Here is a 24834-nt window from a genome sequence, read left to right on the forward strand (position 1 = left end):
CTAACATTATAAAGGTAGTCACTGCTCTACCTGGCGTTGTACTCTAACAGTATAGAGGTCACTGCTCTACCTGGCGTTGTACTCTAACAGTATAAAGGTAGTCACTGCTCTACCTGGCGTTGTATTCTAACAGTATAGAGGTCACTGCTCTACCTGGCGTTGTACTCTACCAGTATACAGGTAGTCACTGCTCTACCTGGCGTTGTACTCTAATAGTATAAAGGTAGTCACTGCTCTACCTGGCGTTGTACTCTAACAGTTTAAAGGTAGTCACTGCTCTACCTGGCGTTGTACTCTAACAGTATAGAGGTCACTGCTCTACCTGGCGTTGTATTCTAATAGTATAAAGGTAGTCACTGCTCTACCTGGCGTTGTACTCTAACAGTATAGAGGTCACTGCTCTACCTGGCGTTGTACTCTAATAGTATAAAGGTAGTCACTGCTCTACCTGGCGTTGTACTCTAACAGTATAAAGGTAGTCACTGCTCTACCTGGCGTTGTACTCTAACAGTATAGAGGTCACTGCTCTACCTGGCGTTGTACTCTAATAGTATAAAGGTAGTCACTGCTCTACCTGGCGTTGTACTCTAACAGTATAAAGGTAGTCACTGCTCTACCTGGCGTTGTACTCTAACAGTATAGAGGTCACTGCTCTACCTGGCGTTGTACTCTAACAGTATAGAGGTCACTGCTCTACCTGGCGTTGTACTCTAATAGTATAAAGGTAGTCACTGCTCTACCTGGCGTTGTACTCTAACAGTATAAAGGTCACTGCTCTACCTGGCGTTGTACTCTAACAGTTTAAAGGTAGTCACTGCTCTACCTGGCGTTGTACTCTAACAGTATAAAGGCGGTCACTGCTCTACCTGGCGTTGTACTCTAACAGTATAAAGGTAGTCACTGCTCTACCTGGCGTTGTATTCTAACAGTATAAAGGTAGTCACTGCTCTACCTGGCGTTGTACTCTAACAGTATAAAGGTAGTCACTGCTCTACCTGGCGTTGTACTCTAACAGTATAAAGGTAGTCACTGCTCTACCTGGCGTTGTACTCTAACAGTATAAAGGTCACTGCTCTACCTGGCGTTGTACTCTAACAGTATAAAGGTGGTCAATGCTCTACCTGGCGTTGTATTCTAACAGTATAGAGGTCACTGCTCTACCTGGCGTTGTACTCGAACAGTATAAAGGTGGTCACTGCTCTACCTGGCGTTGTATTCTAACAGTATAGAGGTCACTGCTCTACCTGGCGTTGTACTCTAACAGTATAAAGGTAGTCACTGCTCTACCTGGCGTTGTACTCTAACAGTATAGAGGTCACTGCTCTACCTGGCGTTGTACTCTAACAGTATAGAGGTCACTGCTCTACCTGGCGTTGTACTCTAATAGTATAAAGGTAGTCACTGCTCTACCTGGCGTTGTACTCTAACAGTATAAAGGTAGTCACTGCTCTACCTGGCGTTGTACTCTAACAGTATAGAGGTCACTGCTCTACCTGGCGTTGTACTCTAACAGTATAGAGGTCACTGCTCTACCTGGCGTTGTACTCTAATAGTATAAAGGTAGTCACTGCTCTACCTGGCGTTGTACTCTAAAAGTATAAAGGTCACTGCTCTACCTGGCGTTGTACTCTAACAGTTTAAAGGTAGTCACTGCTCTACCTGGCGTTGTACTCTAACAGTATAAAGGCGGTCACTGCTCTACCTGGCGTTGTACTCTAACAGTATAAAGGTAGTCACTGCTCTACCTGGCGTTGTATTCTAATAGTATAAAGGTAGTCACTGCTCTACCTGGCGTTGTACTCTAAAAGTATAAAGGTCACTGCTCTACCTGGCGTTGTACTCTAACAGTTTAAAGGTAGTCACTGCTCTACCTGGCGTTGTACTCTAACAGTATAAAGGCGGTCACTGCTCTACCTGCCGTTGTACTCTAACAGTATAAAGGTAGTCACTGCTCTACCTGGCGTTGTATTCTAACAGTATAAAGGTAGTCACTGCTCTACCTGGCGTTGTACTCTAACAGTATAAAGGTAGTCACTGCTCTACCTGGCGTTGTACTCTAACAGTATAAAGGTAGTCACTGCTCTACCTGGCGTTGTACTCTAACAGTATAAAGGTCACTGCTCTACCTGGCGTTGTACTCTAACAGTATAAAGGTGGTCACTGCTCTACCTGGCGTTGTATTCTAACAGTATAGAGGTCACTGCTCTACCTGGCGTTGTACTCTAACAGTATAAAGGTGGTCACTGCTCTACCTGGCGTTGTATTCTAACAGTATAGAGGTCACTGCTCTACCTGGCGTTGTACTCTAACAGTATAAAGGTAGTCACTGCTCTACCTGGCGTTGTACTCTAACAGTATAGAGGTCACTGCTCTACCTGGCGTTGTACTCTAACAGTATAGAGGTCACTGCTCTACCTGGCGTTGTACTCTAACAGTATAGAGGTCACTGCTCTACCTGGCGTTGTACTCTAATAGTATAAAGGTAGTCACTGCTCTACCTGGCGTTGTACTCTAACAGTATAAAGGTGGTCACTGCTCTACCTGGCGTTGTACTCTAATAGTATAAAGGTAGTCACTGCTCTACCTGGCGTTGTACTCTAACAGTATAAAGGTAGTCACTGCTCTACCTGGCATTGTACTCTAATAGTATAAAGGTAGTCACTGCTCTACCTGACGTTGTACTCTAACAGTATAAAGGCGGTCACTGCTCTACCTGGCGTTGTACTCTAACAGTATAAAGGTGGTCACTGCTCTACCTGGCGTTGTACTCTAACAGTATAGAGGTCACTGCTCTACCTGGCGTTGTACTCTAACAGTATAAAGGTCACTGCTCTACCTGGCATTGTACTCTAACAGTATACAGGTAGTCACTGCTCTACCTGGCGTTGTACTCTAACAGTATAAAGGTGGTCACTGCTCTACCTGGCGTTGTATTCTAACAGTATAGAGGTCACTGCTCTACCTGGCGTTGTACTCTAACAGTATAAAGGTGGTCACTGCTCTACCTGGCGTTGTATTCTAACAGTATAGAGGTCACTGCTCTACCTGGCGTTGTACTCTAACAGTATACAGGTAGTCACTGCTCTACCTGGCGTTGTACTCTAACAGTATAGAGGTCACTGCTCTACCTGGCGTTGTACTCTAACAGTATAAAGGTGGTCACTGCTCTACCTGGCGTTGTATTCTAACAGTATAGAGGTCACTGCTCTACCTGGCGTTGTACTCTAACAGTATAAAGGTGGTCACTGCTCTACCTGGCGTTGTACTCTAACAGTATAGAGGTCACTGCTCTACCTGGCGTTGTACTCTAACAGTATACAGGTAGTCACTGCTCTACCTGGCGTTGTACTCAAATGGATAGGATATGTCATTCAAATTACATTTTGTTTCATGACTTTGACTATTGAACAAGTTAGCAAATTTTAAGCCACATTTCTTACTCAATGTTATGCTTTTTGAGTGTTGAACAAGTAACTTTTTTAGTTTTAGTAGTTTTAGAGTTCAGTAGATTGTATTTCACTCCATAGAACTATTCTACATTGATTGGGAGTGCTGTTGTGTTTCCTAAGCCATTGTAGTGGAAGTTTGTGGTGCCAAAATCGTTGTCAAGGTACTAAAATTTTGTTTTTCTTTGCTTCCTTCAAGCCTCAGAGAGTTCAACAGACGAGTCTGATCAGGATGGTGGGCGTGAGGACGACGATGACCATCCAGGTTCAGGGGGCCGCGGCAGTCTCAGAAAGGGGGGTCCCCCAAAACCCCTTCACGCCTTAGACCGCTGGGAGGGTACCGCCTCTACCGATGTCCCCAAACCACCATTGGTCACAGGGAAGAGCCAACAACCAATCAGCGTCGAGACCCCGGAGGCTGGGAAGCGGCGTAGCCAACTAGAGTTTGAGGCTGAGAGGGAGGGGCCAGGTAGCTCTGCCTGCAGGAAGAGGAAATCAGAAGGAATGGCAGGGGAGCAACAGACCTCTAAAGGACCCCTGTCCAAAACCAAGCTCCCAACCAGGAGCACAAGGAGTGCAGACTGGCTGCCGGGAGGCTCCAACAGGAGGGCCCAGGAGAGAGCAGGAGGTCTAGGGGAAGACAGAGGAGGAGCAGGAGGTTCCTCTAGCAGCAGCTCAGATGACGGAGGTGCACCTCCCAATGAGCCCCACCAGGCCGATGGAGACCGACCCAGCTCCCGTCCCAAACCTTCCCCCTCTAAGAAGTACAACGGCATGAAGGACAAGACAGCCAAGAGTGGCACCGGTGGTGGAGGCGGCGCCCGCCCTGCGGGATTCTGGGAGATCCCTGAGAAGAGGGCTAAGATGGCATCCAGCAGCGTGGAGGAGAGGGAGAGAGAGAGAGCGAGACCGGCGGGTGGCAGTCGTACCAAGGGCCAGAAGGATGTGTGGTCCAGTATTCAGGCCCAGTGGCCCAAGAAGACCCTGAAGGAGCTGTTCTCTGACTCCGACACAGAGGCTGCTAACTCCCCTCCTCCGCCTGGACCAGCCCAGTCCTCATCATCATGCCACGAGGAAAGGGAGAGCAGGGGGGATGGGGACGAGGCAGGAGGAGGAGGCCCGGAGAGGGAGAGCAGGGGGGAGCAGGACGTGGAGGGAGACGAGGCAGGAGGAGGAGGCCCGGAGAGGGAGATTAGGGGGGAGCGGGGCGGGGAGGGAGACGAGGCAGGAGGAGGCCCGGAGAGGGAGGACCATGACCTCTCAGAGGAGAACCAGGGGCAGGAGAAGAGGACGAGTGAGCAGGAGTTCCCCTCCAGTGGATCTAATTCAGTTCTCAACACCCCTCCCACCACCCCAGAGTCCCCATCCATGGGACATAGCAGTAGTGGGGCCATGGCGCAAGGGGCTGGAACTGGCTCTAACCGGACTCAGCCCTCCTGTCCTCCCCTGTCTGTAACCCCTGCTCTGGGTACAGCGCCCTCCTCTGACCCCTTGGCTCCGGGGTGCCCCAACACCCTGTCAGAGGAAGGTGGTTGTGGTCGCAGTGAGACAGACAGCAGTACAGTGGAGGTGGAAAGTCTAGGAGGGGAGCTGCAGGACCAGGACTTACCCCCAGGTAAGTGTTGACAAGCCAAATGGTTGCTGGCATCAGTGTCCTAGATACCGTCACCAACCATTGTGCCCTTGAGCAAGACACTTAACCTGCTCACAGGGCACTACACTAGTAGCTGCCCAGTGCTCCAGCCTTTCCCACATGCATGTGTATTTGTGTGTACAGTGCCTGCAGAACGTATTCATACCCCTTGATTTTGTTTGCTTTCAGTCGACGAGATTGAATTCTGCATTTAGACTGCTTAAAAACACAGAGGATACTACATTCAATTAAACAAGCTCTAACCGGCCTACCGACTGGCGCAGCGTCGCAGTGCTAGAGGCGTCACTACAGACCCGGTTTCTATCCCGGAATCGTTGTTGTATCACAACCGGCCGTGATCGGGAGTCCCATAGGGTGGCGCACAATTGGCCCAGCGTCGTCCGGGTTAGGGGAGGGTTTGGTCGCGCTCTGGCGACTCCTTGTGGCGGGCCGGGCGCCTGCAGGCTGACTTCGTCATCAGTTGAACAGTGTTTCCTCTGACACGTTGGTGCGGCTGGGTTAAGCTGGCTGGTGTTAAAAGCTTGGTTTGCCGGGTCATGTTTCGGGGGACTCATGACTCGCCCTTCACCTCCCGAGGCCGTTGGGGAGTTGCAGCGATGAAACAAGATCCCAAGGCCGTTGGGGAGAAAAAATGGGGTAAAATACAAAAAATTAACAAGTCCGATGGCAGTGGCTATGGTTGGATCCTTCTGTATATTTGTTCTTATATTGATGCTGGACAGTTGGCTCTGTTTGCAGAGTACTCTGCCAGTACTGTCTCCTCTTCTCTGTGGTAGTAGATCATGTAGAGAGAGGGTCCAGTACTGTCCGTGACTGTCTCTGTTTTGTGTTATTATCTTGCTTGGCCTTTTCTGTTCGCTTTCCAGTGCAGCTTCCTGCTTCTTTGTGCAGCCCACCAGCAACACACTTTTGTCCTGACTTTACTTTCATTAATCTGATGACAGTTGATTAGATAAATAACAAACTATGTTTAATTGTTACCCAATTAAATGAATCATGTAACAATTAACTCATTAGGATTTGGGGCACCACGAGAGCAGTTATTTAGAGTTACCATCTCCCCAATTAAACTCTAAAGGTCTTGACCTTTCACATCCATAAACAGTCAGCTTATTCATCATAACCTCGTAACATATCATGTCGTAACCTTGCATCGGCAAAAACCTGAGCCTTAATTATGATTCAGTACTACACAAATTGGTTTACTTATTTATTTACTAGCTAACTAAATGGTAACACAGAATAATCATACACAATACATGAGTACATGAGAAATACATAATACATGAGAAGTAGGTCCCTAGTGGACTGACAACAATATGGCTGCTTGTTACGAAAGACATGGCGAGACAGAGGGACAGAGACACTTAACGTTGCTACATTTAGAAAATACTCTCACTTATACTTTACACACAAACTGCCGCCCGGTTGAAGTAAGAAAACCCTTAGTTTCTCTCGGTGGACCGGGTCTTCTTAGAAAATGTGTTGGGCCTTTTCGCTGCACGCTTGTAAGGTTTGATTGTCCAAAAGGGGACCCCACCCATCTTCTACTGTTGTTCTCCTCTGCTGTCGTCCGGTATCCGGTAACTTGTCATGTAGTCCTGAACAGAACTACAGAGTTTATTCTCCTTCCATTCGCTCTGGAAGATGCTTCTTTGAAGATAGGCTAGCCAGCCGTGTCGATGGTTCCCCAGTGGGGTGATGAGAGTAATAGAATACGATGGTTTGAGCAGAATGGTCCCACTTAAATTTGCTTTTCTAGATACTTTACTTAGGATCAGCCGTACCAGTGATTGTCCGTGAGGTGACTTTATCGTCTCTACCTCGCATTGAGATTCACAGTTCAAACCACTTTAAACGTGAGCTGTACTTCTCTCTGGTGTAATATTTTCATTCTTAAACCATCATTTTATACAATTGGCTCAAAAGGGTGGTTCCGACAGGCTTACACACTCTCTGACCTCACTCAAGGGGGCGGTGACTACTTACTTGTACAAAGTTATAGAAACAATTTCCTCTTATAGTTTCTAAAATCATATTCCTCTCTTAACCAAAACACTTTCATCATTTTTCATAGAGCATGCACAACGTAAAGGATGTAGTGTTACAGTATTTCCTCTGTAACATTGTTGATGGCATCACAAAATAACAAACAAACCGACATCAGTGTTCTTTTAGGTCGCCTCTGACCATTCCCCACGTTCTATGTTAGAAATATTGTTCCAGCATTCGCTTTACAGCGTGTTAAGAGTTTCGGGCGGGGAAAATCTTTCAAACAAAGGCAAATTCCTCTGGTGAATTTGGAGAGGGAGAGAGCTGAACGTTCTTGTCCTTGATTTACAACTGCCATTATCCCGGCATGGTCGGATGAGAGTGGTATAGACGTCAACAGTGGGAAGGCTGTTTCTTGCCATCACAGTTAGGAAGTGGAGATGCCTTGAACTATTCTTCAATGTCTGGTTAATGGATGGCCCCCACTGAGTTAGTTGTCCAAGTGGAAGCCAAGGTATTTTGTGCATGTTTTAACTGGAACAGCCTGACCACCCAGTATTAGTGGAGCTGATTCCAACTGGAACAGCCTGACCACCCAGTATTAGTGGCGCTGGTTCCAACGGGAACAGCCTGACCACCCAGTATTAGTGGAGCTGATTCCAACTGGAACAGCCTGACCACCCAGTATTAGTGGAGCTGGTTCCAACTGGAACAGCCTGACCACCCAGTATTAGAACAACCTGACCAACCAGTATTAGTGGAGCTGGTTCCAACGGGAATAGCCTGACCACCCAGTATTAGTGGAGCTGATTCCAACTGGAACAGCCTGACCACCCAGTATTAGTGGAGCTGGTTCCAACGGGAACAGCCTGACCACCCAATATTAGTGGAGCTGGTTCCAACTGGAACAGCCTGACCACCCAGTATTAGTGGAGCTGGTTCCAACTGGAACAGCCTGACCACCCAGTATTAGTGGAGCTGGTTCCAACGGGAACAGCCTGACCACCCAGTATTAGTGGAGCTGATTCAAACTGGAACAGCCTGACCACCCAGTATTAGTGGAGCTGGTTCCAACGGGAACAGCCTGACCACCCACTATTAGTGGAGCTGGTTCCTACGGGAACAGCCTGACCACCCAGTATTAGTGGAGCTGGTTCCAACGGAAACAGCCTGACAGCCCAGTATTAGTGGAGCTGATTCCAACTGGAACAGCCTGACCAAAAATCAAATCAAATCAAATTTATTTATATAGCCCTTCGTACATCAGCTGATATCTCAAAGTGCTGTACAGAAACCCAGCCTAAAACCCCAAACAGCAAGCAATGCAGGTGTAGAAGCACGGTGGCTAGGAAAAACTCCCTAGAAAGGCCAAAACCTAGGAAGAAACCTAGAGAGGAACCAGGCTATGTGGGGTGGCCAGTCCTCTTCTGGCTGTGCCGGGTGGAGATTATAACAGAACATGGTCAAGATGTTCAAATGTTCATAAATGACCAGCATGGTCGAATAATAATAAGACAGAGCAGTTGAATCTGGAGCAGCAGCACAGTCAGGTGGACTGGGGACAGCAAGGAGTCATCATGTCAGGTATGCCTGACCACCCAGTATTAGTGGAGCTGATTCCAACTGGAACAGCCTGACCACCCAGTATTAGTGGAGCTGGTTCCAACTGGAACAGCCTGACCACCCAGTATTAGAACAGCCTGACCACCCAGTATTAGTGGAGTTGGTTCCAACTGGAACAGCCTGACCACCCAGTATTAGTGGAGCTGGTTCCAACGGGAACAGCCTGACCACCCAGTATTAGTGGAGCTGGTTCCAACTGGAACAGCCTGACCACCCAGTATTAGTGGAGCTGGTTCCAACTGGAACAGCCTGACCACCCAGTATTAGTGGAGCTGGTTCCAACTGGAACAGCCTGACCACCCAGTATTAGAACAACCTGACACCCAGTATTAGTGGAGCTGGTTCCAACTAGCACAACCTGACCACCCAGTATTAGTGGAGCTGATTCCAACTGGAACAGCCTGACCACCCAAATATTAGTGGAGTTGGTTCCAACTGGAACAGCCTGACCACCCAGTATTAGTGGAGCTGATTCAAACTGGAACAGCCTGACCACCCAGTATTAGTGGAGCTGGTTCCAACTAGTACAACCTGACCACCCAGTATTAGTGGAGCTGGTTCCAACTAGAACAGCCTGACCACCCAGTATTAGTGGAGCTGATTCCAACTGGAACAGCCTGACCACCCAGTATTAGTGGAGTTGGTTCCAACTGGAACAGCCTGACCCCCCAGTATTCCACACCGTCAATCTATATCTTCTTCCAGAGGATTTTCATAGACCAAGCTCTTTGTTGATGATGTCCCTCCAATCTTCTGGATTCTTCTTTCGGAGTTCTTGCATTTTATTTGTCTAGAAGTAAATCTTTGCCCATCAGATTCATTTTCTTTCTCCATTTCTCAGTCCCCCCCCATCTGTAAAATATGTTTTGCCTTTTCTTTGGTGGCCGCTTTTAGTTGTTCCTTCAGCAATGGCTGATTTTAAAATGTGTGTGGGCATACTTACGTCAAGGACCGTTTGTATGTTGAAGATATCCAACTTTTCATCCAATTTTCTCTGCATGGTAGACAGCTGACCAGCCTGTGATCATCAGACACCAGGCTAGGGCTTCCGTTCTCTCTTGAGACACCGTCGCCCCGCTCTGGATTCCATTTCCTTCCGCTTTGCTCGGTTCACTGGTGGTCACCTGATCCCAGCAGGGCCAATACAGTAGGGGAGCTGTAGTAGGTGTTGAGGTCTGTTCTGATCAGATCCCTCATGGAGTCTCCATGTAGTAGGTGTTGAGGTATGTTCTGATCAGATCCCTCATGGATTCTCCATGTAGTAGGTGTTGAGGTATGTTCTGATCAGATCCCTCATGGATTCTCCATGTAGTAGGTGTTGAGGTCTGTTCTGATCAGATCCCTCATGGAGTCTCCATGTAGTAGGTGTTGAGGTCTGTTCTGATCAGATCCCTCATGGAGTCTCCATGTACAGTCGTGTAAAGTTTTGAGAATGATACAAATATTAATTTCCACAAAGTTTGCTGCTTCAGTGTCTTTAGATATTTTTATCAAATGTTACTATGGAATACTGAAGTATAATTACAAGCATTTCATACGTGTCAAAGGCTTTCATTGACAATTACATGAAGATGATGCAAATATTTGCAGTGTTGATCCTTCTTTTTCAAGACCTCTGCAATCCGCTCTGGTGTTGATCCTTCTTTTTCAAGACCTCTGCAATCCGCTCTGGCATGCTGTCAATTAACTTCTGGGCCACATCCTGACTGATGGCAGCCCATTCTTGCATAATCAATGCTTGGAGTTTGTCAGATTTTGTGGGTTTTTGTTTGTCCACCCGCCTCTTGAGGATTGACCACAAGTTCTCAATGGGATTAAGGTCTGGGGAGTTTCCTGGCCATGGACCCAAAATATCAATGTTTTGTTCCCCGAGCCACTTTGTCATCACTTTTGCCTCATGGCAAGGTGCTCCATCATACTGGAAAATACATTGTTTGTCACCAAACTGTTCCTGGATGGTTGGGAGAAGTTGCTCCTGGAGGATGTGTTGGTACCATTCTTTATTCATGGCTGTGTTCTTAGGCAAAATTGTGAGTGAGCCCAGTCCCTTGGCTGAGAAGCAACCCCACACATGAATGGTCTCAGGATGCTTTACTGTTGGCATGACACAGGACTGATGGTAGCGCTCACCTTGTCTTCTCAGGACAAGCTTTTTTCCGGATGCCCCAAACAATCGGAAAGGGGATTCATCAGAGAAAATGACTTTACCCCAGTCCTCAGCAGTCCAATCCCTGTACCTTTTGCAGAATATCAGTCTCTCCCTGATGTTTTTCCTGGAGTAAAGTGGCTTCGTTGCTGGCCTTCTTGACACCAGGCCATCCTCCAAAAGTCTTCGCCTCACTGTGCATTGAGATGCACTCACACCTGCCTGCTGCCATTCCTGAGCGAACTCTGTACTGGTGGTGCCCCGATCCCACAGCTGAATCAACTTTAGGAGACGGTCCTGGCGCTTGCTGGACTTTCTTGGCCGCCCTGAAGCCTTCTTCACAACAATCGAACCGCTTTCCTTGAAGTTCTTGATGATCCGATAAATGGTTGATTTAGGTGCAATCTTACTGCAGCAATATCCTTGCCTGTGAAGCCCTTTTTGTGCAAAGCAATGATGATGGCACGTGTTTCCCTTTAGGTAACCATGATTGATAGAGGTTGAACAATGATTCCAAGCACCACCCTCCTTTTGAAGCTTCCAGTCTGTTATTCAAACTCAATCAGCATGACGGAGTGATCTCCAGCCTTGTCAAGAGAATCACTGACATGATGTCAGCTGGTCCTTTTGTGGCAGGGCTGAAATGCAGTGGAAATGTTTTGGGGGGATTCAGTTCATTTGCATGGCAAAGTGGGACTTTGCAATTATTTGCAATTCATCTGATTTGCATATACATTCTGGAGTATATGCAAATTGCCACCATACAAACTGAGGCAGCAGGCCTTGTGTTTTAGGTTATTGTCCTGCTGAAAGGTGAATTCATCTCACAGGTGAAAAGCAAACTGAACCAGGTTTTCCTCAAGGATTTGCCTGTGCTGAGCACTGTTACGTTTCTTTTTTTATCCTGAAAAAATCCCCAGTCCTTATTGAGTACAAGCATACCCATAACATGATGCAGCCACCACTATGTTTGAAAATATGAAGAGTGGTACTCAATGTGTTGTATTGGATTTGCCCTAAACATAACACTTTGTATTCAGGACAAAACATGAATTGCTTTGCCAAATTTGTTGTAGTTTTACTTTAGTGCCTTGTTGCAAACAGGATGCATGTTTTCAAATATTTGTATTCTGTACAGGCTTCCTTTTCACTCTGTCATTTATGTTAATATTGTGGAGTAACTACAAAGTTGTTGATCCATCCTCAAGTTTCTCCTATCACAGCCATTAAACTCCTTAACTGTTTTAAAGTCACCATTGGCCTCATGGTGAAAATCCCTGAGCAGTTTCCTTCCTCTCCGGCAACTGAGTTAGTGTCCCTCTATGAAGAGGGAACGCAACACCCTGCTACAACTAAACTCTCCGTGAAGTGAAAGAGGTATGGACTGTAGGCGTGAGTAAGGATGACAACAGGCAGAATGTGGTACCGTTTACAAGGACTTTATTCCTGTACACGGTAATATGGGGAAAAGGGGCTGGACGGAACCAAAGCAAAGAAAGTAAATCTCAAAGCCCCCCCCCCTCTCCTATCTTACCTGCCTACCCACTACTTACCAAATTTAGCACCACCTGGTGCCCTAACCAAAATACAGGGGGTGGTCCGCCCAGGTCTTACCTATTGTGCCTAGACAATGAATATACTACGGGTATATGTATGCCCGCGGGCTTCTTGCCTATGCACTCCCTAGGTGCCTTCCCCTTCTCCCCTGGGAACAAATGAAACAGGATATTAAAAAATTTCACAAACAAACTAAGAAACAAAGGACATCAAATAAGCTCTACCTGAGCAACAAACTCACAAAACATACCACTTCCCAGCAATGAACTCCCAGCAAAATCAACCTCTATCACATTCAATCGCTCTGCAATGACTTCCCAGCAATGAACCCCCAGCAAATCAACCTCCAGCAAAATCTCCCTCCTGAACAGAACACTGGCTTTATATAGCCCTGGAGTCGACCAATCAGCTGCTTGAGGGATTTCAGGAAGCCATTTCCTGAAATAAACACATGCAAATACACAAACTACAACACATAATCTGGGGAACGTAACAGTTAGGAATGAGGCCTGTATCTTTGTAGTGACTGGGTGTATTAATACACCATCCAAAGTGTAATTAATAACGTCACCATGCTCAAAGGGATATTCAATATCTGCTTTTATTTTTTTTTACCCATGTACCAATAGGAGCCCTTCTTTGTGAGGCATTGGAAAACCTCCCCGTTCTTTGTGGTTAAATCTTTGTTTGAAATTCACTGCTCGACTGAGGGACATTACAGATAATTGTATTTGTGGAGTACAGAGATGAGGTAGTCATTCGTAAATCATGTTAACCACTATTATTGCGCACAGAGTGAGTTTTTATGTGACTTATTATGTGACTTTTTAAGCAAATTTCTACTCCTGAACTTATTTAGGCTTGTCATAACAAACGGGTTGAATACTTATTGACTCAAGACATTTCAGCTTTTCATTTTGTATGAATTTGTAAAGCATAATTCTACTTTTAAAATCATGGTCCGGTGACCAAAAACATCTAAATTTAATAAATTTTAAATGAAGGATGTAACACAACAATAAAGTGAAGGGCTGTGAATACCTTCTGAATGCACTGTAACTCACTGTGTGTTGAATACCTTCTGAATGCACTGTAACTCACTGTGTGTTGAATACCTTCTGAATGCACTGTAACTCACTGTGTGGTGAATACCTTCTGAATGCACTGTAACTCACTGTGTGGTGAATACCTTCTGAATGCACTGTAACTCACTGTGTGGTGAATACCTTCTGAATGCACTGTAACTCACTGTGTGGTGAATACCTTCTGAATGCACTGTAACTCACTGTGTGTTGAATACCTTCTGAATGCACTGTAACTCACTGTGTGGTGAATACCTTCTGAATGCACTGTAACTCACTGTGTGGTGAATACCTTCTGAATGCACTGTAACTCACTGTGTGTTGAATACCTTCTGAATGCACTGTAACTCACTGTGTGGTGAATACCTTCTGAATGCACTGTAACTCACTGTGTGGTGAATACCTTCTGAATGCACTGTAACTCACTGTGTGTTGAATACCTTCTGAATGCACTGTAACTCACTGTGTGGTGAATACCTTCTGAATGCACTGTAACTCACTGTGTGGTAAATACCTTCTGAATGCACTGTAACTCACTGTGTGGTGAATACCTTCTGAATGCACTGTAACTCACTGTGTGGTGAATACCTTCTGAATGCACTGTAACTCACTGTGTGGTGAATACCTTCTGAATGCACTGTAACTCACTGTGTGGTGAATACCTTCTGAATGCACTGTAACTCACTGTGTGGTGAATACCTTCTGAATGCACTGTAACTCACTGTGTGGTGAATACCTTCTGAATGCACTGTAACTCACTGTGTGGTGAATACCTTCTGAATGCACTGTAACTCATTGTGTGGTGAATACCTTCTGAATGCACTGTAACTCACTGTGTGGTGAATACCTTCTGAATGCACTGTAACTCACTGTGTGTTGAATACCTTCTGAATGCACTGTAACTCACTGTGTGGTGAATACCTTCTGAATGCATTGTAACTCACTGTGTGGTGAATACCTTCTGAATGCACTGTAACTCACTGTGTGTTGAATACCTTCTGAATGCACTGTAACTCACTGTGTGGTGAATACCTTCTGAATGCACTGTAACTCACTGTGTGGTGAATACCTTCTGAATGCACTGTAACTCACTGTGTGGTGAATACCTTCTGAATGCACTGTAACTCACTGTGTGTTGAATACCTTCTGAATGCACTGTAACTCACTGTGTGGTGAATACCTTCTGAATGCACTGTAACTCACTGTGTGGTGAATACCTTCTGAATGCACTGTAACTCACTGTGTGGTGAATACCTTCTGAATGCACTGTAACTCACTGTGTGGTGAATACCTTCTGAATGCACTGTAACTCACTGTGTGTTGAATACCTTCTGAATGCACTGTAACTCACTGTGTGTTGAATACCTTCTGAATGCACTGTAACTCACTGTGTGGTGAAAACCTTCTGAATGCACTGTGTGTGTGTGTGTGTGTGAGTGTGTGTGTGTGTGTGTGTGTGTGTGTGTTTTGGATGGGTTCAATACAACACAACTTTATTGTCCATTGGGTTAGAACGGCCTTTCCCAACACCCCCAGACACACACACGTTGAGAGGAACAGGGTCAGCAGCGGTGGAAAGCAATTGTGAGGGGTTTTGGTCAGAAGACCGATTTCTGTCTCGTATGCATCAATGAAGTTGTTCTTTTCCAGACCAGGAGCAGGGAGAGCCCCACCACCATGGGGGGGCAGGATCCCCCTCTTCGCAGAGTAAAGTCTCCCTCCTAGACGGTCCAGGTAGCCTGTCCTCCTCTCACAGCCACTCCAACTCTACCTGCAGTCTGGAGCTCAGTAGTAGCAGTCGGCACGACAACACTGAACACAAAGCCAAAGGTACAGAACCTAATCTAACACTGAACACAAAGCCAAAGGTACAGAACCTAATCTAACACTGAACACAAAGCCAAAGGTACAGAACCTAATCTAACACTGAACACAAAGCCAAAGGTACAGAACCTCAGCTAACACTGAACACAAAGCCAAAGGTAAGTACGGAAATGCCTGACAGATACAATTGGCAAAATAAATAAGAGTTTGTTCCTGTTACAATATTTGAAAGCTTTCTGTTAGCCTTGTATGGTACTAGTATAGGTAAAGACTTCTGTCCAATAGCCTACATTAGACAATTTACATTGTAGATGTGCTCAAAAATGCCTGTTCATATGATGGTTGTATGTAATTTTGAACCAAAGCAGGGCGATTCAAATGGGTACATAGGTCATACCTTTACAGAGGACTTCTTCTCCATCTAGTTTTATTTCAACAGATTACAGAAAGTTACTGAAGTGCTTGGTGATTCAGATACACATCGGGCACCGTCTGTTGGGGATTCAGATACACATCGGGCACCGTCTGTTGGGGATTCAGATACACATCGGGCACCGTCTGTTGGGGATTCAGATACACACCGGGCACCGTCTGTTGGGGATTCAGATACACACCGGGCACCGTCTGTTGGGGATTCAGATACACACCGGGCACCGTCTGTTGGGGATTCAGATACACACCGGGCACCGTCTGTTGGGGATTCAGATACACACCGGGCACCGTCTGTTGGGGATTCAGATACACACCGGGCACCGTCTGTTGGGGATTCAGATACACACCGGGCACCGTCTGTTGGGGATTCAGATACACACCGGGCACCGTCTGTTGGTGATTCAGATACACATCGGGCACCGTCTGTTGGGGATTCAGATACACACCGGGCACCGTCTGTTGGGGATTCAGATACACATCGGGCACCGTCTGTTGGGGATTCAGATATACACCGGGCACCGTCTGTTGGGGATTCAGATACACACCGGGCACCGTCTGTTGGGGATTCAGATACACACCGGGCACCGTCTGTTGGGGATTCAGATACACACCGGGCACCGTCTGTTGGTGATTCAGATACACATCGGGCACCGTCTGTTGGGGATTCAGATACACATCGGGCACCGTCTGTTGGGGATTCAGATACACATCGGGCACCGTCTGTTGGGGATTCAGATACACACCGGGCACCGTCTGTTGGGGATTCAGATACACATCGGGCACCGTCTGTTGGGGATTCAGATACACATCGGGCACCGTCTGTTGGGGATTCAGATACACATCGGGCACCGTCTGTTGGGGATTCAGATACACATCGGGCACCGTCTCTCTGCCTCAGTCTCCCACTTTGGGAATAAAGTATTTATTTGAAGGGACTGAGTCACCATACTCTCCTGTTCTTCTCTCTACTCTCTCTGACAAAACTAGCATCATGTTCTCACAGTCCTCCTGTCTTCACCTTCCAGTGTCTGCCAGTCACAAGCGTCAGAAGGAACAGCAGGCAGGTGGAGCAGCAAAGAAACCCAAGCCAAACAGAAAGAGCTCAGTGCCTCCCAAGAAGAACAATAACAGAAAAACTGGTAAGGAAGAGAGTGACAGTACCCACTAGTTTACTGAGGCCTACGCTAGGGCTAGGGCTGGTGAATCTGACGTCTACGCTAGGGCTGGTGAATCTGAGGCCTACGCTAGGGCTGGTGACTCTGAGGCTTACACTAGGGCTGGTGAATCTGAGGCCTACGCTAGGGCTGGTGAATCTGAGGTCTATGCTAGGGCTGGTGAATCTGAGGCCTATGCTAGGGCTGGTGAATCTGAGGCCTACGCTAGGGCTGGTGAATCTGAGGCCTACGCTAGGGCTGGTGAATCTGAGGCCTACGCTAGGGCTGGTGAATCTGAGGCCTACACTAGGGCTGGTGAATCTGAGGCCTACACTAGGGCTGGTGAATCTGAGGCCTACACTAGGGCTGGTGAATCTGAGGTCTACGCCAGGGCTGGTGAATCTGAGGTCTACGCTAGGGCTGGTGAATCTGAGGCCTAAACTAGGGCTGGTGAATCTGAGGCCTACACTAGTGCTGGTGAATCTGAGGCTTACACTAGGGCTGTTGAATCTCCTAGGCTGGTGAATCTGAGGTCTACACTAGGGCTGGTGAATCTGAAGCCTACGCTAGGGCTGGTGAATCTGAGGCCTACACTAGGGCTGGTGAATCTGAGGCCTACACTAGGGCTGGTGAATCTGAGGCCTACACTAGGGCTGGTGAATCTGAGGTCTACGCCAGGGCTGGTGAATCTGAGGCCTACACTAGGGCTGGTGAATCTGAAGCCTACGCTAGGGCTGGTGAATCTGAGGCCTACACTAGGGCTGGTGAATCTGAGGCCTACACTAGGGCTGGTGAATCTGAGACCTACACTAGGGCTGGTGAATCTGAGGCCTACACTAGGGCTGGTGAATCTGAGGCCTAAACTAGGGCTGGTGAATCTGAGGCCTACACTAGGGCTGGTGAATCTGAGGCCTACACTAGGGCTGGTGAATCTGAGGTCTACACTAGGGCTGGTGAATCTGAAGCCTACGCTAGGGCTGGTGAATCTGAGGCCTACACTAGGGCTGGTGAATCTGAGGCCTACACTAGGGCTGGTGAATCTGAGGCCTACACTAGGGCTGGTGAATCTGAGGCCTACACTAGGGCTGGTGAATCTGAGGTCTACGCCAGGGCTGGTGAATCTGAGGCCTACACTAGGGCTGGTGAATCTGAAGCCTACGCTAGGGCTGGTGAATCTGAGGCTTACACTAGGGCTGGTGAATCTGAGGCCTACACTAGGGCTGGTGAATCTGAGGCCTACACTAGGGCTGGTGAATCTGAGGCCTACACTAGGGCTGGTGAATCTGAGGCCTACACTAGGGCTGGTGAATCTGAGACCTACACTAGGGCTGGTGAATCTGAGGCCTATGCTAGGGCTGGTGAATTTGGCCAGTATGTATTATGCATTTTAGAGTAGGAGTTGAATAAGATTATATTGATAGGGGGGGGGGACCTGATCCTAGATCAGCACTCTGAGATGCATGATACACATGGCCCCTGACTGGCTTCCTACCTCTCCTATTGCTCTCTCCTTCTGGCATCTGAAATGATCAGAACCACAGGAAGATCAGCTGTAGAACTAGTTGTTATTGTATAGAAGCTGTAGAACCAGTTGTTCTTTTATAGAAGCTGTAGAACCAGTTGTTCTTTTATAGAAGCTGTAGAACCAGTTGTTCTTTAATAGAAGCTGTAGAACCAGTTGTTCTTTTATAGAAGCTGTAGAACCAGTTGTTCTTTTATAGAAGCTGTAGAATCCGTTGTTCTTTTATAGAAGCTGTAGAACCAGTTGTGCTTTTATAGAAGCTGTAGAACCAGTTGTTATTTTATAGAAGCTGTAGAACCAGTTGTTCTTTTATAGAAGCTGTAGAACCAGTTGTTCTTTTATAGAAGCTGTAGAACCAGTTGTTCTTTTATAGAAGCTGTAGAACCAGGTGTTCTTGTATAGAAGCTGTAGAACCAGTTGTTCTTTTATAGAAGCTGTAGAACCAGTTGTTCTTTTATAGAAGCTGTAGAACCAGGTGTTCTTGTATAGAAGCTGTAGAACCAGTTGTTCTTGTATAGAAGCTGTAGAACCAGTTGTTCTTTTATAGAAGCTGTAGAACCAGTTGTTCTTTTATAGAAGCTGTAGAACCAGTTGTTATTTTATAGAAGCTGTAGAACCAGTTGTGCTTTTATAGAAGCTGTAGAACCAGTTGTTATTTTATAGAAGCTGTAGAACCAGTTGTTATTTTATAGAAGCTGTAGAACCAGTTGTTCTTTTATAGAAGCTGTAGAACCAGTTGTTCTTTTATAGAAGCTGTAGAACCAGTTGTTCTTTTATAGAAGCTGTAGAACCAGTTGTTCTTTTATAGAAGCTGTAGAACCAGTTGTTATTTTATAGAAGCTGTAGAACCAGTTGTTATTTTATAGAAGCTGTAGAACCAGTTGTTCTTTTATAGAATCTGTAGAACCAGTTGTTATTTTATAGAAGCTGTAGAACCAGTTGTTATTTTATAGAAGCTGTAGAACCAGTTGTTCTTTTATAGAAGCTGTAGAACCAGTTGTTATTTTATAGAAGCTGTAGAACCAGTTGTTATTTCATAGAAGCTGTAGAACCAGTTGTGCTTTTATAGAAGCTGTAGAACCAGTTGTTCTTTTATAGAAGCTGTATAACCAGTTGTTCTTTTATAGAAGCTGTAGAACCAGTTGTTCTTTTATAGAAGCTGTAGAACCAGTTGTTCTTTTATAGAAGCTGTAGAACCAGTTGTTCTTTTATAGAAGCTGTAGAACCAGTTGTTCTTTTATAGAAGCTGTAGAACCAGTTGTTCTTTTATAGAAGCTGTAGAACCAGTTGTTATTTTATAGAAGCTGTAGAACCAGTTGTGCTTTTATAGAAGCTGTAGAACCAGTTGTTATTTTATAGAAGCTGTAGAACCAGTTGTTCTTTTATAGAAGCTGTAGAACCAGTTGTTCTTTTATAGAAGCTGTAGAACCAGTTGTTCTTTTATAGAAGCTGTAGAACCAGTTGTTATTTTATAGAAGCTGTAGAACCAGTTGTTATTTTATAGAAGCTGTAGAACCAGTTGTTCTTTTATAGAAGCTGTAGAACCAGTTGTTCTTTTATAGAAGCTGTAGAACCAGTTGTTATTTTATAGAAGCTGTAGAACCAGTTGTTCTTTTATAGAAGCTGTAGAACCAGTTGTTATTTTATAGAAGCTGTAGAACCAGTTGTTCTTTAATAGAATCTGTAGAACCAGTTGTTCTTTTATAGAAGCTGTAGAACCAGTTGTTATTTTATAGAAGCTGTAGAACCAGTTGTTATTTTATAGAAGCTGTAGAACCAGTTGTTATTTTATAGAAGCTGTAGAACCAGTTGTTATTTTATAGAAGCTGTAGAACCAGTTGTTCTTTTATAGAAGCTGTAGAACCAGTTGTTCTTTTATAGAATCTGTAGAACCAGTTGTTCTTTTATAGAAGCTGTAGAACCAGTTGTTCTTTTATAGAAGCTGTAGAACCAGTTGTTCTTTAATAGAAGCTGTAGAACCAGTTGTTATTTTATAGAATCTGTAGAACCAGTTGTTCTTTAATAGAAGCTGTAGAACCAGTTGTTCTTTTATAGAAGCTGTAGAACCAGTTGTTCTTTTATAGAAGCTGTAGAACCAGTTGTTATTTTATAGAAGCTGTAGAACCAGTTGTTCTTTTATAGAAGCTGTAGAACCAGTTGTTCTTTTATAGAATCTGTAGAACCAGTTGTTCTTTTATAGAAGTACGTCTTCTGTTCGTTCTAACAATTCTCCAAGCACAAGCAATTCATCTACTTGTATGAGTTGTTGAAATGACAAATACACTTGTAGCTAATTAATATCTTCCTTCTGTTCGGTGTCCTCATCCTCCCCCCTACAGCCCACAGCAGTGACAGTGAAGACCAGTCATTGGGCGAGAGCACAGCCAGGTCTTCAGTCTCCAAGACCCATGGTGCAGCAGACATGAAGGGGTCCATCTCGCCCAAGTGTCCCGGCCTGGGACAGGGACGCACCACTCCATCCAGCCAGAAGTACCACAAGCAGCATGGTGACCCTGACCACCATCACCATCTTCACAATCGGGAACATCACCGGGAGCGTGAGCACCATCACCCTCGCCATAGAGAGCACCATAGAGAGCACCATAAAGAGCACCCTCGCCACAGAGAGCACCATAGAGAGCACCCTCGCCACAGAAAGCACCATAGAGAGCACCCTCGCCACAGAAAGCACCATAGAGAGCACCACAAAGAGCACCCTCGCCACAGAGAGCACCATAGAGAGCACCATAAAGAGCACCCTCGCCACAGAGAGCACCATAGAGAGCACCCTCGCCACAGAAAGCACCATAGAGAGCACCACAAAGAGCACCCTCGCCACAGAGAGCACCATAGAGAGCACCATAAAGAGCACCCTCGCCACAGAGAGCACCATATTGAGCACCCTCACCATAGAGAGCACCACAGAGAGTACCATAGAGAGCACCCTCACCATAGAGAGCACCATAGAGAGCACCTTCCCCACAGAGAGCACCATATTGAGCACCCTCACCATAGAGAGCACCACAGAGAGCACCATAGAGAGCACCCTCACCATAGAGAGCACCATAGAGAGCACCTTCCCCATAGAGAGCACCCTCACCACAGAGAGCACCATAGAGAGCACCCTCACCATAGAGAGCACCACAGAGAGCACCTTCACCATAGAGAGCACCCTCACCATAGAGAGCACCCTTACCATAGAGAGCACCCTTACCATAGAGAGTACCATAAAGAGCACCCTCACCATAGAGAGCACCCTCACCATAGAGAGCACCATAGAGAGCACCTTCACCATAGAGAGCACCCTTACCATCGAGAGTACCATAAAGAGCACCCTCATCATAGAGAGCACCATAGAGAGCACCACAGAGAGCACCTTCACCATAGAGAGCACCATAAAGAGCACCCTCATCATAGAGAGCACCATAGAGAGCACCACAGAGAGCACCTTCACCATAGAGAGCACCATAGAGAGCACCCTCACCACAGAGAGCACCTTCACCATAGAGAGCACCATAAAGAGCACCCTCATCATAGAGAGCACCATAGAGAGCACCACAGAGAGCACCTTCACCATAGAGAGCACCATAGAGAGCACCCTCACCATAGAGAGCACCCTAACCATAGAGATCACTCTTACCATAGAGAGCACCCTAACCATAGAGATCACTCTCACCATAGAGAGCACCCTAACCATAGAGATCACTCTTACCATAGAGAGCACCATATAGTTTCAACTGAAATTGTTCACCATGAACTGTGCGATCTCGCTAGCTAGCTAACAATTGTTTAATTCCTTGCTAGCTCATTTAGCTGTGTTGGTGTTTACAATGTCATTTTGGCTAGCTAGCTAAATTGTACAGGCTGCATTTTGTCTATATCCATGCTGTTACAATAACCAAACGGGTGGATAAGCAAATAATTTGTGAAACCACGATGTAATGCAGCACAACAACATGGGGTGAGTTTAGAATTCTCAAACATGACAGAATCCGTTTCAATTTGATTGGCTGTTGCGTGCAATTTCAGTCGCGTTTTGAGTCGCTTCATGTAAAAGCAAAGTTGCTTGTGATGTCACTTGCAAACTGCAACTAAAATTGCATGACAGTTGCTTCGTGTAACTCCAGTGTATCTGGATAGTTTGGTTCGATACCAACGACAGCCTCACCAACCCCTCCAGATATACGCTAGCTACAGGAATTCTCATGTACCATCCCATTTACGTCCCGCTGTACAAGTAGACTTGCTTACTAGATGTAAATCTCTGTGTGACCTCACAGAGAGAGAGAATTGACATGCGGCACACTGTGTTGTTTAGCATTGTAGTCAGAATCACCCCACTGAGTCATGTCGTTTAAATGTAGTTTCTCTCCATCCCACTGAGTCCTCTCCTTTAAATGTTGGTCCTCCCTCTCCTTTAAATGTTGGTCCTCTCCTTTAAATGTTGGCCCTCTCCATCCCACTGAGTCATGTCGTTTAAATGTAGTTTCTCTCCATCCCACTGAGTCATGTCGTTTAAATGTAGTTTCTCTCCATCCCACTGAGTCCTCTCCTTTAAATGTTGGTCCTCTCCTTTAAATATTGGCCCTCTCCATCGCACTGAGTCCTCTCCTTTAAATGTAGTTTCTCTCCATCCCACTGAGTCCTCTCCTTTAAATGTAGTTTCTCTCCATCCCACTGAGTCCTCTCCTTTAAATGTTGTTTCTCTCCTTCCCACTGAGTCCTCTCCTTTAAATGTTGGCCCTCTCCATTCCACTGAGTCCTCTCCTTTAAATGTAGTTTCTCTCCATCCCACTGAGTCCTCTCCTTTAAATGTTGTTTCTCTCCTTCCCACTGAGTCATGTCGTTTAAATGTAGTTTCTCTCCATCCCACTGAGTCCTCTCCTTTAAATGTAGTTTCTCTCCTTCCCACTGAGTCCTCTCCTTTAAATGTTGGTCCTCTCCATCCCACTGAGTCCTCTCCTTTAAATGTTGTTCCTCTCCATCCCACTGAGTCATGCATTTTAAATGTTGTTTCTTTCCATCCCACTGAGTCCTCTCCTTTAAATGTTGTTCCTCTCCATCCCACTGAGTCCTCTCCTTTAAATGTTGTTTCTCTCCATCCCACTGAGTCCTCTCCTTTAAATGTTGCTCCTCTCCTTTAAATGTTGTCCCTCTCCATCCCACTGAGTCCTCTCCTTTAAATGTTGTTTCTCTCCATCCCACTGAGTCCTCTCCTTTAAATGTTGTTCCTCTCCATCCCACTGAGTCCTCTCCTTTAAATGTTGTTCATCTCCATCCCACTGAGTCATGTATTTTAAATGTTGTTTCTCTCCATCCCACTGAGTCCTCTCCTTTAAATGTTGTTTTTCTCCATCCCACTGAGTCCTCTCCTTTAAATGTTGGTCCTCTCCATCCCACTGAGTCCTCTCCTTTAAATGTTGTTCCTCTCCATCCCACTGAGTCATGTATTTTAAATGTTGTTTCTCTCCATCCCACTGAGTCCTCTCCTTTAAATGTTGCTCCTCTCCTTTAAATGTTGCTCCTCTCCATCCCACTGAGTCCTCTCCTTTAAATGTAGTTTCTCTCCTTCCCACTGAGTCCTCTCCTTTAAATGTTGGTCCTCTCCATCCCACTGAGTCCTCTCCTTTAAATGTTGTTCCTCTCCATCCCACTGAGTCATGTATTTTAAATGTTGTTTCTCTCCATCCCACTGAGTCCTCTCCTTTAAATGTTGTTTTTCTCCATCCCACTGAGTCCTCTCCTTTAAATGTTGGTCCTCTCCATCCCACTGAGTCCTCTCCTTTAAATGTTGTTCCTCTCCATCCCACTGAGTCATGTATTTTAAATGTTGTTTCTCTCCATCCCACTGAGTCCTCTCCTTTAAATGTTGCTCCTCTCCTTTAAATGTTGTTCCTCTCCATCCCACTGAGCCCTCTCCTTTAAATGTTGTTCCTCTCCATCCCACTGAGTCATGCATTTTAAATGTTGTTTCTTTCCATCCCACTGAGTCCTCTCCTTTAAATGTTGTTCCTCTCCATCCCACTGAGTCCTCTCCTTTAAATGTTGTTTCTCTCCATCCCACTGAGTCCTCTCCTTTAAATGTTGCTCCTCTCCTTTAAATGTTGTCCCTCTCCATCCCACTGAGTCCTCTCCTTTAAATGTTGTTTCTCTCCATCCCACTGAGTCCTCTCCTTTAAATGTTGGTCCTCTCCATCCCACTGAGTCCTCTCCTTTAAATGTTGTTCATCTCCATCCCACTGAGTCATGTATTTTAAATGTTGTTTCTCTCCATCCCACTGAGTCCTCTCCTTTAAATGTTGTTTTTCTCCATCCCACTGAGTCCTCTCCTTTAAATGTTGGTCCTCTCCATCCCACTGAGTCCTCTCCTTTAAATGTTGTTCCTCTCCATCCCACTGAGTC

The 24834-nt window shown here is 45.9% G+C and overlaps 1 protein-coding gene across 11 annotated transcripts in view; it reads left to right on the plus strand.

Moving 5' to 3' along the window:
* Window positions 1-24834, plus strand: part of arid4b (AT-rich interaction domain 4B) — a 212280-nt gene that overhangs the window by 176357 nt on the left and 11089 nt on the right. For 7 of the 11 annotated variants that reach the window (XM_090201719.1, XM_090201721.1, XM_090201723.1 and 4 more), the window contains 4 exons: window positions 3646-5061; window positions 15151-15330; window positions 16782-16895; window positions 20772-22921. In XM_090201719.1, the coding sequence (XP_090057845.1) occupies window positions 3646-5061; window positions 15151-15330; window positions 16782-16895; window positions 20772-22210 (3149 nt within the window). In that variant the 3' untranslated portion in view covers window positions 22211-22921. Of the gene's footprint in view, window positions 1-3645; window positions 5062-15150; window positions 15331-16781; window positions 16896-20771; window positions 22922-24834 lie in introns of those variants that run through there. The other 4 variants (XM_090201726.1, XM_090201728.1, XM_090201729.1 and 1 more) reach the window with 2 other exon arrangements.

The sequence above is a fragment of the Oncorhynchus mykiss genome, chromosome 16, assembly GCF_057628025.1.
Source record: "Oncorhynchus mykiss isolate SJ-2025 chromosome 16, ASM5762802v1, whole genome shotgun sequence".
Classification (NCBI taxonomy): domain Eukaryota; kingdom Metazoa; phylum Chordata; class Actinopteri; order Salmoniformes; family Salmonidae; genus Oncorhynchus; species Oncorhynchus mykiss.